We start from the raw sequence: 14,693 nt of genomic DNA on the forward strand, positions 1-14,693 counted from the left end.
AAAGTGGAGAATCTATGTATCTATAAATATATATGTATATAAATGTCTTTTATTTATTTATTAATTTTAAATAACAATATTAAAAAGTCATCTCTACATTTAGCAGCTGCCTTTAAATTGATGGCAGTGTTGACCTTTGCTTCCTCATCCGCACTGACACTAGCTGTGTCACTAGGCAACAAGCTGTGTCCATGGAGACCTGAAGGAAAGTTGAATCTTTATCCTGACTTACTGTAGGAAGAATACACACAGTCCTCCGTAATAAGACATCATACAAATGTGGTTGCGGGTTTTTTTTGTTGGTTTTTTTGTTTCTAGGTAAAACAAAGACGAAGCCAATTACACAGAAAATTGCTGATTCAAAATGATCTGTACACATTGGAAAGGAAAAACGTCTGAAAACATGCAACACCCCTGTCAAGAGCAGGATGAAAAATATGTGTCACTCTAATCAAATGGAGCCTGAACACCATCTAGTGGATTAGAACTATACTCTTTTCCCTTTCATTAACCATTTACAAGGTGGACTTTATTATTCTGATAAGAGGCTTGTCCTTCTTCCTAAACGTGGTTAGATAAAGAACTACAGATAATGAAGGGGGTATTAGATTTGGATACCAGTTGCCATCGCTCTCAAATGCGGTCCCTCTGGTCGTGTCAATTAGTTGCCAGGAATGAGCTGAGGGCATCAGGAAAAGTTCACAAATGTTCACGGAATAGATAAGGGCCTTAAAGTCTAAGTGGCTGTGAATAGGAAGATCAATGCACAGATCAATAACGCTGAATCCCCTTTCTTCCCAAAGCAAAAGTGTCTCAGGGACTCTGAAAATGCTGTGTCAGCAGCAGCAGCAGAGCTAATATCCCATAAAACGCCTGCTTGGCTCAGGAGGAGTGTAGCTGTACAAGCAACCTGTGCTCCTGCATGATCCATGATTTATGTAAAGGAATCCAGTTTGTATTATTGTAAGCAATAGGAGGCTTTACATACATAATTAAACAATACCTGAAGAAATGTTTTTATAAATAAAGAAAAACTAATCTAAATTATTGTTTACCAGTCTGGAACAGTCACTGAGATATGTTCTGTATTCTGGAGACACTGATTTACATTCAAGACTGAATCGTATCAAAGTTAAACAAACATTCCAACGTGTGTAATAGTGTGTGCACATGAATATTTCAGTGCTTTCAAGCTATTAAATGACAAATATTAGATTCTGAAATCATTACATGTGAAAGTGTTTGCTGTTAAACAGAAGGAGCTAATTTGCTTCAGCTCACATGAATTCTTAAATATGCCAGTTTATGAATCGGCCAAAAGCTAAATGTGTTCATTTTGGACACACTGACATATAATATGCTGTATATTTCACCCACACCTGTTGCCTCCATAGGTTTGTGGCCTGAAAAGTGGGCACATGTACCAGTTTCGTGTGTTTGCTGCCAACATAGCTGGCGTTGGGAATCCCTCTGAGGCCAGCCAAGCTTTCCTGTGTGAGAAGTGGACGATGCCAGAGCCAGGTAAAGAGAACATGTCAGTTCCCTTCAAAAAATAGGTTCATGCAGGTGGGATTGTCTTGTCTTTTAGAGTCCAAGTGCTTGTCTGGAAAAATTGTCTTTGCACATGTGAGTGTGTGAAAGGTGCGTCAGAGGGCATCTCACCTCCTGTCTCACTTACTGCTGGTAATATCATAATATAATCCAGTACTGTGCAGAAGTCTTTGGCCAGCACGAGCTGGAAGTTGGTCTAATATTTGCACATTTCTACATGCGTGTGTAACACGCAAGAGGGTTTTAAATAAACCTGGTGGACCCTAAAGCAGAAACATTAAAGGATTACATTTTTAAATTTATAATCCTTTAAATTTGAAATGTTGGATTGAATTTGACCAGTTTTTATTAAATTTGTTTGATTTTTTTCCACTTTTTACTCACAAAACGCGTTATAATTGACCGAAACACATGTGAAGAGCGATGTAGGACATTGACGTCGACTTTTTGTCAGTTTTCCTTTCTTCTCATTCCCCCAACTTCCTCTGTTGTTGTGGGAATGAGCCATGTAACTCAGATCCACTGTGTGATGATCCATGGACATTTATCTCTAATGTGTCTCTAAAAAACGATATATTTTATGGATGAAGTGTCCCTTTAAAGGCAGGCAGAGGTGGCAGTGGACTGGTGGTTTACAGAAGACAGGACATGACAATGCAGCCTGGGAAAACCCCCCAAAAGGCAGTAAATACACAACAAATCCAGAGATGCATGCATTTATATGGAGGTTGATGAGGAACAGGAACCAGGTGTGTGTCGTCAGCTGTCACACACCTTTCACCCACACACACACTTTCTGCAAGAGAAAACAGGGAGAACAGAATCCTCACATCTGGTGTAATAGACCTTTGTCACAGCAGCATCAACACGGGTGTTTCCAGTGACATTAGAACAGAAAGAGTGGCTCAAGTGTGAGAAGAGGGCACACTAAATACTTAATACTACACTTTATCTTTTAGGAGCTGTTTTTCCCCTCACATAAAACTGTGTTAACACTGCCTACATATCCTCTGTATTTTCTGGTGAAGCAATTGAGAAATAGTTATTTTTGGTCATTTTATCATTGTTAAAACAGCAAATGTAATGGTGGCCGTAGATGTTTGCACAGTGCTGTAGATCACTGAAATGAAAATGATGTATGCACCGACGAAAGAGCTCTGAATCTCTGTATATAATCTATGCATACTGATATTAATTATTTATAATAATAATAATACATTTTCTATAGAAAGTGCTTTTAAACATTCTCTTTAAACAAACAACACATTCTAAAACACAGAGTGCATCACTTTGCCGGGTGTTTTGCTCTGCTGCTTTGTTTATTCAGTATAATTACTATATATATGTTCTGCTTTTATTACATAATGTATTCATTATACATGTCATTTTGCAGAGCGACCTTGAATAAGAGACCTCGCTCTCGGTGGCTTTTTTCCCCCGCTGTCTTAAATAAGTGATGATTGCAGATAAAACACAGCATTATTTAAACATTAAAAGCACAGACGAGGTTTGAGTTGTGACTTGAAGGTGAATGGATCTGTACAGTCTCTGATGTGCTTGGCGAGGGTATAGAGATTTGGAGTGGTGATGGGGAGCGTGTGGAGGTTCTGCAGGATGGGGGTGATGTGGTCTCTGGGGCAGCAGAGTTTTATTGAAGACTTTGGATGATGAGTCCAAGAGAATGCTGTTGTAGAAGTCCAGGACTGCATAAGATACAAAACGATGCTCAATCATATGCTGGACATGAATTTAAAGTGAGTACAGATAAGCAGTGACGCTCAAACATCGAGTGGAGGAGGACCTGAATTTTACATAGTGAGCCACGATGAGGTGCAGAGTTCAGGCAGCCAAGTACGTAACACACTAACAGGCATAATAGCGAACATAATAGAGGTAGGTTGTGGAAATCATTAGGCTTCATATATATATATATATGTATATATATATATAGGACTTTTCCTCTAATGGTGCCATATTTATGAACCATTATTGCTGCTGCTGAAGAGTTCTAGAATGAGACACTTGGCGTCAGCATGTATAAAAGCAGCTCTGAAAGGTGGCGAATAAAAATGATTCTCACTTCAGGACTCATGAACAGAATTATGTTATCGTTTTCAGGGATTGAAAATGGTTTTTGAGAGTATGCATCATATAATGGTGAAGTGCTGTGTGTGTGTGTGTGTGTGTGGGCATTGTTACACTGAATTACACGCTTGCCAACTACCTGGTGCCATGTGAATGAGCACTTGAGTGCAAAAAACATTAATGTGGGTGTTCCAGCAAATGACAGCAGCCTTAGAGGCAAAACAGAGGCCAAAAAAATACAACACTTGCTACTGCTCATTAAGCTCATGGCTCCAAGCACAAAGGAGAAAAAACTGAAGGAGTCTGACTCCCCTGTCCTCTCCCCTGCGCTGGCTGGACAGTAGAGGACACATTTTAATAAGAAAAACAACTTGAAACAATAAAAGCTTGACATAAAGCACATCTGATACCTCACACATACACACAACCGTCACCTTGTGTGTGGTGGTTCAGTGGAGAGCCTTGCATTTGTGGCTGCACTCATATCAGCCTCTTGTGACATTAATATTGAAAATGGAGAGAGGCTCCCTCACACATGCCACTTTTAAAGCACAGCTCGTTAATCTTGGCAAATGGGCTTTACTCTGTATGGCATTATTAATTTAAAAGTGACTGAAAATCATTAAGCAAATGAACTTCTTTGTGCACACGTGAAGTCACCGGGGGCAAATTAAGGAGGTCACCCTGCTCTTTTTGACTTAAAGCTGCAGCGCGTACACTTTTGGTGGTTTTTTATTCTGCTTCTGTTTGGTCTGCGTGAACAGAGGCCACGTCACTTTAGACCTGACAGAGGGAGTGTTTGTGGGTATACAGCTGCAGCACAGGGGTGGGTGGGCGGGGACAAGAAGCACTTATCCCATCAAACTGCTGAACCATTGTTGTAAAGCCGTTCGTGTGTTTGCATCGCTTCAGGGGAGAGCTGTGCTTAATGTTATGACAGTGTCCAATCTTTCATTTATTTGTTACCTCCACTAATAACTAATAAACATGCAATATAATTGTTTTATAGAGTTGTGTGTGCATACCATAAATGTATCCTTCTTTGTCTTATAGTTAATTCTGGTGCAAAAGACTAAAACACCACTGTTATCATACTGTATGTCAATGACCTTTGCTCTTCTCTATCAGGTTGTCCCTATGACCTGGAGTTCAGGGAAGTGAGAGACAACTCAGTGGTGCTGATGTGGGAGGCTCCGCTGTATGAAGGACAAAGTCCCGTCATAGGCTACTTCCTGGAAATCAGTCAGGGTGACCAATCAGATGACTGGACGGCTTTAAATGACGAGCCAATATCTGACAAGCGTTACAAAGTGAGTCAAGCTGTAAAAATGTGTTTTACTGTAACGTAATAGAAGGTTTTTGCCTGATTTAGAGTGGGAATAAAAGCATCTATGTCGATATCTGGACTTTGATACCAAATGTTGAGCAATACCTTTTTTCTTTTTTCTTTTTAAATACCAATTTTATCAATGTATTTGTTTGTTATATAAAACAATTGTGTTACACATTATGGTTTTGTTTCAGCTGGTCTGGTCGTCTTCTTGCAGCAGTTGAATATGGAGCACAATTCTGCGCTCACATTTATTTATAGATCTTCTTGACAAACCTTCATTAATTAAACAAGCACCAGCCTCTTAAAACACAACAGACAGACGCTCTCATGCACATGTTAAGCCCCGTCTTCCTCTGTCGCTTTTTTTCTGTATCTTTTCCTCTGCACATGAAGACATGCAAACACGAGCGCTGTCAGGTCTCAGTCAAACGCCGTCCTCAGGTACCTGAGGCCCAAAGTTTGGTTTATACCGCAAAGGTATTGAAGTTTCATACCCGGCACGAGCAGAAAGTTTCACAGATGGAGAGACTGTCACAGATCATCTGTTGTGTATGAAACAACTGCGTCTGTCTGTGCTGATTCTAATGAGAGGAGCTCAAGACAGAGAGAGAGAGACACACACAATCCCAAAACACTCATGTGTTAATAACCGGCGAATGAAATTTAGCACTCAACTATTTTCCCATTTGCCATTATTTTGTGATGTGTTTCTGGTGACATCCAGGTGTCAGATCTTCAGGCAGGTCAGACCTACCGTTTCCGAGTATCTGCTTCTAATGAGTCTGGAGTGGGCTGTGCCTCGCTGCCCTCAGAACCAGTCACAGCTCAAACTAAACAAGGTCAGTATCATGGTCCCGCACACACAAGTACTGTCATAAAAATGTAAGGAATCACCAGGAGGTGCTTGACCTATAGATATAATATTTAATATTGTGCAAAGTGTTCACACTCCAGATGAAAAATGTATTACCACTCACATGTCAGTCTGTTCAATATACAGATGAAGACTAGCAGTCTAGTTCGGTTCAGCATGGTACAGTACACAATTATGTGCTGCAGTTGATTTGTGTACAGAGAATCATCTCTTATGTGTGTGACAGTAGGGGAATAGAAAGAAGCGAGTCTTCTTCTTCTTCTTCTACAGCCACAATAAATAAATAAATAAATAACACAGGATGCTGGATGTCCTCCTTTGATATGTTTATGTCCGCTGTGTCGCCTTCTTCTTCTTTGTGGAATTTATTGGTGAGTTACACTGTGTCGCGCTGGTATGAAATCACGTGATTTATGGAGCTGATGCATTTTAGGTAAATAGCTACTTTTATTTATTGGATGTGGCGACAGACGCCGCAGTGGAAATGCAAGTCATATCGGGGTGTATCATTCGGGGTGGAAATCTGCATTCTCACACAGTAGATGTCACCACTTATGTAAATGTATTACAAAGACATTTTGACTTTTTAATGTCAGGGGTGAGTTCAGGTGATGGAGTCTAATGCAGCAGTTTTCAAACAATGATTCAGGATTTATTTTCAAAATAATACCTGTTCAGTCAAGCGTGGAGGCCACAGACCAGAGCGAAGAACCCACGAGAATGTGTCGGGTGCACAGAATGAACATAATGAGCAGCAGGTACATTAATGGGAGGAGGAGGAGACACACAGGTGAGGGGAGTGAGGAGAAACAGGTGGAGAATCAGCAAAGAATCAAAATCTATCAATAAATAAACTCAAATACAAGGAAAAGCTATGAAGTCAAACATGGACAAGCAAAAATACAGGACTGAAGCTCAAACCCAAACAGCATCAAGAAAGTCAAAGAGCTGGCGTCATCATACACAGAGCAAGTGGAGTTTTGTATGTGCAACTAATGGCTAACTGAACTAAAGACAATAGAACATGTTCACAACAAAATCAATGAAAAATGAAAACTGAAAATGAGGTCACTGCCATGCTGATGCATTTGTCTCCCTCAGGCACTAAAAACATCGAGATTGGCGTGGATGATGACGGCTTCATATTCTTGGGTTATGAGGCTGATGAGATGAATGAGGAGAGCGAGTTCCTCTGGAGCAAAGACTACACAGAGCCCGTCGATGCAGAGAGAGCCCGAGCACAAACCACCGACAACAAGTATGTTGTTCAAATGCACCGTGAACTTTGGCTTTGCTAAAGTGTCTGCGTGTAATTCCCTCAGTGCCTCTGTGCTTTTCACACTTGTTTTTGCAGCAGTGACCCCAGATTTACTGCAGCCTGCAGCTATGGAAGCGCAGCTTGGGGAGGGTCCACATGTAAAAACTACTTAATAGGTTTTTAGATGTGGTTTGAACTGATTAACAGCTTTTTTTTAAAAAATTACATTTCTGAATTTCCAGCTCTCCCATTTATTCTTTTTTCATCCATTCATAGCATGTGAGACAAAAATGAATCAGTCAGCTCAAAGGCTTCAGGTCAGAGCTTTAGAGACAGGCAGCATTGTGAGGTCTGATGGCTGCACCCTCTGCAGCCTTTGCTGCAGGGTGGATGTATAAACGCGAGGCTGAAGATGTTGCGTTGAAGTATTGGTGTGTTCTTTTGTTTTTTTTATTCATTCATCAGGTCAGCCCTCACCTTCAGTGATCCCTCAGAGGAGGATCTGGGTCTCTACACAGTAGAAATGAGCGACAACTCTAACCTGTCGTCCAGCTACGACTTTACTGCCGAAGGTAAACCAGAGCCTGTCAGTGTTTCAAATGTGTCGGGGAAATGTCTCTTCCAGTTCATATTTGACTCTAAATATAACAGAAATTGCCTCGTGTGTTGTTAAAGGATGGCAGCATTCTTAAACGCCATCAAGCTTTTCTGTCAAGCAAATAATTATGTCCCTCGCAACCACTTCCACAAGGTCACTTGTTTTACTAAGTGTGTTTTCAATCAATTTCCCAGCGTAACAGCTTTGAAAAAGAGCTATGTCAGCCAGTGCTCTACTCTGTGGTGCTGTGACCATATGTGGTGTAAGAAAATATAATTAACCTTCAGCTACTGTTCTTTTTCTCTTTTTTTGTTGTTTCCAGACCTTGAACGACTCAAAGAACTCAGCTGGCAAGTTAGACATCCACGTATGTACCGACTGTGTGATGAAGAGTCCACACAGTGCCATCATAGACACAAACACATGACACAGATGGTCTTGGTACATTGAATACATTAGTCAACAGACAAAAGTAAGTCTGTATTCCTCATTAACTGACTGAGTTGTGTTTATTTTGGTAGTGATCGCTCTGAAGACTGGCTGGCACGTGGACGTGTCCGAGAAAGGTGATGTTCGTCTTTGGCTTCAAACTGAGAGTCTGAGTAAGGACGCTGAGCTCCGTCTCATCTTCAACGACCGTGAGATCTCCAGCAGTCCGGTGAGAGCCTGTGGTGCAGCTGTCACATGTCACAGACCCTGTCACAGTCAGAGACTCACACTCACACTCGCACTAAACAGATTCACAGTGTTCGGTAAATACATTCGGTAAATACAAAAACATACAACAACATTTGATATTTTTGTATAATACATTAACATATTAATGTATTCATGTGGGACTATTCACCCCTCTCTTTATCAAGTGCATCAGAGAACTACGGTGGCCTTCACATGTCATTCTCCTCTTAAAAAAGAGGAGCTTAAAAATGCTAACACTGGCTGGTTTGTCAATTCAGGCTGCTGGAGAAACGTGTTGGTATTTTCCTGTACAGAACATGTAAACTAACATGTGTTCTAAGGCTATTGATAACCACTGGTTTCCAGTGTCTGCCTGTAACACTAAATTACCTTAAAGGGAAAATGCCAAAATGTCTTTTTTTACTTGTCTACTGTCTTCCATACAACAACCACTATCTCAATCATAAGTTTGAAATTAATTTACATACAGTTTAAAGTTATGGATGTAGCCCGGGGTCAAGTGGAAGGGAATTGGGCTTGTAACCGGAGGGTCATAAAACTCTACAGGGCTAAAAGAATGACAGTGTGTAGCTGCAGGCAACACTTCATGATCAGTCACTGTGAATCAAAAAACAGCAATTATAGACTTGGTACGTTCTGATTTCATGAAATGATTTGTGGGAGTTCTTCAATCAAATATTCTTCTGCATAGTAAAGTAACACAGATCTCTTGTACTGGGTGAATTTACTCATAGAATCTATGAATATTATTATTTTCAGATGAATTCATGACTCAGTTTAGTGTGTGCATGGCGTCAGTGATGCTGATTGTGTATCAGTCACATGTTCAAGTTCATTTATTTTTATGAGGTAAAAAAAACAACTGTGGGAGCTGTAGCTGTTTGCAACAACAAAACAACATCATTCCCATAAACATCCATGTCATCAGGGCAGGAAGGAATCTGAAAAATGGAGACATTTTAGTGTGTTGTTTCAGAATGAGACGACCTAAAATAACCAGTATAATCATGAGTGTGAGCAAACCTCCTCAGCACTGTTCTGTGTTATGACACCATGTTAAAGATAATCTACGCTGCCATCTAGGGTATTGAACCGTGCCCCAATGTGTCCACAGAGAGAACATCAGACACATCGCAGTCTGTCTGTGTTTGCCTGTGTCTGTGTGAGGCGGCTGATTCCTCTGTACCCGGCAGAGCAGATGCCATTCATCGCTTGCATTTCATGTTGATTTGCTCCATTATTTTCTACTATCCGAGCTCCATCTGAACAGTACTGATTACACGTTATTTCCAAATGATCACAGCTGAGGTTTTGCAAATTCAAAAGCCATTTAGCTGATTAGGACCCTCAGGCTCACCATTCATCACAAATCACATCCACCACTGAGGTCTAGCAACATGCAAAGCATGCTCTCTCATCCTGATCAACACAAAAAATAGAGAATGAGCCCAAGGGCTGTTCCTGGGACGTATTGTTTGTTTGTGTTTATTTGTGTGAAAGTCTGCATTTTCAACTACAGTTCTTCTGCAGCAAAGGGCTATATGTAATGTTTTTAATAGAGCGTCATTAAGCATGTGAAGCAGGTACTACGATCCCAATTTGAAACATTGACATTGCTCATTTTCATGTGTCAGCATCAGGGGGTGATTGAAAGTGAAAGTGCGTCTGCTCCAAGAACCTGATGAGAGGAGATAACAACAGTATGCTCTTTAAATATCCACCGACAACATACACGTGTGGTGAATAAGAGGGAGAGAGACCTCGGTTGAGGGTCAATAACTTACCTCTCGAGGAGAGAATGATCCAGTCTGGCATGTGTGTCCTGTCGCTGAGGCGTTTTAGATTCACTAATGTCTGACATTTCAGACCCACAGCTGCAGCTTAAATGAACTCTTTTGGCAACCTGTGATCTGACGTGCTACATTATTGAATGGGTGACACAAAAGGCCGTGACAACAGACCAAAACATGAACAATCTCTGGTGACATTTCATGACTTAAAACAATACATTTCTTCCATAACTGGCCCTCGCTATAGTCTGTGTGTATATGAGCGACTGTCCATACACCTTAGCAAACGTTAGTGTGTTACTTAAAACCAGCCGCCATCTGTCTGCACTGAGCTGATGTGTCCTGTATGTGTCCTTGTTTGCCGTCCTGCAGCACCGTAAAATCAGTTTGGACAAGGCCAAAGGTTTGGTGGAGATAGTGTTTGATCAGCTCTGTCAGGAGGACGAGGGCTCGTACACGGCACAGCTGAGAGACGGCCGCGCCAAGAACCAGTTCACTTTGGTGTTTGTGGATCAAAGTAAGTCATTCAGGCGCCGCCCACAGAGTTGCCTTTTATTTTGTATCCTATATGCAATGAATGACAAACACAACAAATGTCAGTGTGAACGTGACTTCACACATTTTGGGTCGTTTGAAGGTTTTAGCAGCTTCACGGGTGATTTACTCAAACGAGATCATCTGAGCCAAAGCTGTGAGGAATTCAGTGTTTCCACACCAACATAGTGGTATTTCATCCATCATCCATCCATCCTGCTAATCCTTTGAGATTGGCGTTTTGTTTTGTTTTTTATTAGTGTTATTATTATTATTTTCATATGAGCATTAATGTTTGAAAAACACAAATAGTTTTACAACCTTGGAGGAAAGGGGCACAATTCTTTGTCTTGGATTTCACTGTTTCTTATATTTTACGTCAATATTTACATTTAAGTTCTTTTTTTAATCATTTAAATCAATAATAATATTGAAAAACCTCTCTTTTTTTGCAATACCTTGCACATGATGTAACCCACTGACAATGCCACATTGTAGTTTTATCAATTTATACTGTTTTTTTCTTATATTTCATAAAAACATAATGAAATGTTCTTCCATTTTGTATTTTATCTTCCTGACTGAATTTCTGACACTAATTTAATATCTGTGTTCATGTGTCTTACATGTTTCACGCGACAGGTGAACAGGACCATGGGCTGCGTGTCTGAGCTTGTTAGTTCAAACTTCAGGTCAATGCATACGGTTTATAATTGATTTGGTCCTTAGGAAGATACCAAATACAAGAACTCACACACACACACACACTCATCATTTGCATGCCTATGAGCAGACACAGTGTTCCACCATTGTACTATAAATTGTGCTAATAGTTGTCCTCAGCCAAGGAAATAGACTTTTGGAGTAAATAGGTTTTTAGGTCGTAGGCCTTTCGTGGTGCAATCATTTCTGGCTGCTGTACATTTACTCTACTTAATAACACCATCATCACACCATCATCTACAGCCAATTACAGACTTTGATTTGTACCACAGTAGCATTTGGCTTTGGAGGGACATAAAATCCAGGTCACGGTGTCATGTGTTAAATCTCATTTTGAAGCTTGCTATAATCTAAGAGCTCATTCAAATTTATTTTTACTGAAATTACTTTTACTGTTGTTTATGCGATCCCTGATTTGAGTCGATGTTATATTTGGAACAAACACATCTTGTGTTGAGCATTTTATATATAGGCTATAAAAGTAAAGATAAGAATTATAGGGCAGTTAGTTATAGGGTGGCGAGCACTGTTGCCTCCAAGCAAGAAGGTCAGTGGTTCAGATCTGGTTTGTTCAATAAACCAACATTAATGTCTACACCACCTGTGGGTGTGGAGTTTTCACGGTTCATGTGTGTGGGTTCTCTCGCTCGGACACTCTTCTAGCTGTTAATGTGAGAGAGTGAATGTACGTTGGCCCTGTGATGGACGGGTGACCTGTCGCTCTGTGTGAGCTGCTAGCTCCAGCTACTCTAATGACTCTCCAAAGGATAAAGTGGTTAAAATAAATTGTTGTTTTTGTTTTTTTTTTTTATTTCATGTATATGTTTTGTGTTTGTTATATTGTGGATTTTAAATTGAAAATGAAATGGATCATCTCGGTGTTAGAAGCTTAAAATGATAAGAACAACAATACGGTTGCAACAATCGCAACCGTAGCTCATATTGATTGGCTTTTATTTTGGAAACATGAAATGTTTTGAATTGGCAGATTGTTTTCAATGCTTTGTGTCTCTGTTAGATTTCCGTGAGACGCTGGCGTTGGCTGACGCAAAGCGACGTGACCATCAGAGGAAATTTGGTGAGAAATCCTCACAAATGTACAGTTAATACACTCAGAGATTTGTATTTGTATTTGTATTGTGAGCACAATGGTCACAAAGCACTCGGCAAGTGCAAACATCTGCCAGGGCCACTCAGTTTCCCACAGTCAAATCAAATCACATTTTATTTGTATAGTGGCAAATCACAACATACAGTATCTCACGGCACGTTACACAGTCAGTCAGAGGCCTTTACAATATTACAGAGTGAAGAGAAAGCCAACAGTTCACACAATGAGCAAACACTAGGCATTAGGGGAGTTGGCACTGCTTCCCTATAACTCTCTTTTTTGTAATAAATAAATACTCAGAGTACAAAATGTAATCATTTCTTCTTTTGACCAAAACCTAGATCCCTTCACAATTCCATCCATATCTGTCCTTTATGTTTTGAGTTGTGCTGCTCACAAACAGATAAACAGTCAAAAACACAACCTCCCTGGTGGAGATAATAAAACGAAAATAACTCTTTCGTCTTACTCCTGTCCAAAGATGACTTGAGCCCTCAGATGTGATTAAAGTGTTATACAGTTCTTTCGTGTCTCTAGACTTATTATTACCTTCACATTAATTCACTTGTTTTATCTTTGGCTGTCTCTTTTTTGGGTTTTCTTTGCAGTGTAGGCAGTTACAGCCGGTACTAGAGTAGCAATCATTCCATCAAGGCGACCTACATGCAGAACTGGTGTATTACTAATAGGAGCACACACACACACACACACTCTCTCTGTATATGAATTACCCTGTAATTGGTCAAAGCCTCTCATTAGTTGTGAGGCTGTAATTAGAGTCCAGAGAAGGTGCAGAAGTGTTGATTTACACCATGCTGTAATGTTATTATGGGATTCTTGATCAATCAATTCTAAGAAATCCTGCCTACTGTACATGCCATAACTGTATAGTACATAAAGTCATATATACAGCACGTGTGCATAACTGTGTCATTGGTCTCTCTGGTGGTTACTGTTCAGTACGGTTACAGATTATAATCATTTGCTCTGTTTTCTAAGGACCTTATTTCCAAGAATTCTTGTCATGGAGTATAAATGAAGACTGTGAACTCATAATTAAGTGCAAGGTATTGTACCTTTGTATTTATGGAATGGAACAGGAATAATTAACCTTCTCAACAACACTATGAGTCTAAGAAATGTCAAACTTCTACTCTTACTAAGTCAATCATTTATTTCATATTAAATCTTCTGAGATACTTAAGATGTTCTACATCTAATGTTACTTCAGTCGTTAGTATATGATAGTCTGTCCACTTTAGTACTATATATACTATAGTGGTTCCTTTAATCAAAAAGAACATCATTTGTTTCATCTGTTCTCACACAGGTGACAAATACAAACAAGGAATCGTCTCTCAAGTGGTTTAAAGAAGGTGCAGAAGTGACCGAGGTTGTGTACGAGCAGTCGTCCGGGGTCAGCACGCTGACCATTCCACAGGTATCCAAAAACAGTTGTGCTCTGATCTGTTTTCAGGACACCGGCCGTGTGTTGGGGAGTTAAGGGCTCAGACAAATGTGAATCAGCAGTCATTAATGGTCACCACTGCAGTGTGAGAGAAAAGAAGCAACAAACAGAGCAGACTGACAGACACTTGATGTTAAGAGGATTAAAAGTCTTACTCTGTGCTATTTTCAGACCCTGCATATCCACAATGACATGTATTTTTAACAATGTGATTTTAAAGCTACAGTGCATATGTTTAGATCATTTTTATGACCTCTATTATTCTGCCACTGTTTGGTCTTCGTGAACAGACATGATGAAACTTTATTTGAGGTTCTATTTGTATGTGGATACTGTGTGCTTCTTGTAGGCTTTATAGTTTTAAAGTGGATGTCATTTGTTTTACTCTTGTTTTTTTCATATCTGCTTTATTTTACCTTCAGGTACAGGCTGGCCTCAGTCTTTAAAATAAGAATTAGTGTGCAGAAAATCACCAGAACTGTCCTTAATGACCTTCATGACCTGTACAAGGTCAAATTATAATGCCTGATCTGAGCCACTCCTTGCATTGTCAGTTCTTGTTGCTTCCATCTGGCCACAGATACAATCTGCCTCATTGCAGAATACAGAAAGCCAGTTATACCTGCTGCCATCATCTTTTTAAATGACTTACTGATTGCAATTAGGACA

General features: G+C 40.0%; 1 protein-coding gene across 1 annotated transcript in view; it reads left to right on the forward strand.

Moving 5' to 3' along the window:
• The window catches only part of myom3 (myomesin 3), a 57,169-nt gene that overhangs the window by 38,533 nt on the left and 3,943 nt on the right, over positions 1 to 14,693 (forward strand). Inside the window, exons 19-29 of the mRNA XM_044033275.1 lie at positions 1,395 to 1,521; positions 4,765 to 4,946; positions 5,694 to 5,808; positions 6,945 to 7,101; positions 7,567 to 7,673; positions 8,022 to 8,066; positions 8,221 to 8,357; positions 10,561 to 10,705; positions 12,464 to 12,523; positions 13,556 to 13,623; positions 13,887 to 13,997. Of these exons, the coding sequence (XP_043889210.1) occupies positions 1,395 to 1,521; positions 4,765 to 4,946; positions 5,694 to 5,808; positions 6,945 to 7,101; positions 7,567 to 7,673; positions 8,022 to 8,066; positions 8,221 to 8,357; positions 10,561 to 10,705; positions 12,464 to 12,523; positions 13,556 to 13,623; positions 13,887 to 13,997 (1,254 nt within the window). The remainder of the gene's footprint in view (positions 1 to 1,394; positions 1,522 to 4,764; positions 4,947 to 5,693; positions 5,809 to 6,944; positions 7,102 to 7,566; positions 7,674 to 8,021; positions 8,067 to 8,220; positions 8,358 to 10,560; positions 10,706 to 12,463; positions 12,524 to 13,555; positions 13,624 to 13,886; positions 13,998 to 14,693) is intronic.

This window comes from Solea senegalensis, linkage group LG9 (genome assembly GCF_019176455.1).
Source record: "Solea senegalensis isolate Sse05_10M linkage group LG9, IFAPA_SoseM_1, whole genome shotgun sequence".
In the NCBI taxonomy this organism is placed as follows: domain Eukaryota; kingdom Metazoa; phylum Chordata; class Actinopteri; order Pleuronectiformes; family Soleidae; genus Solea; species Solea senegalensis.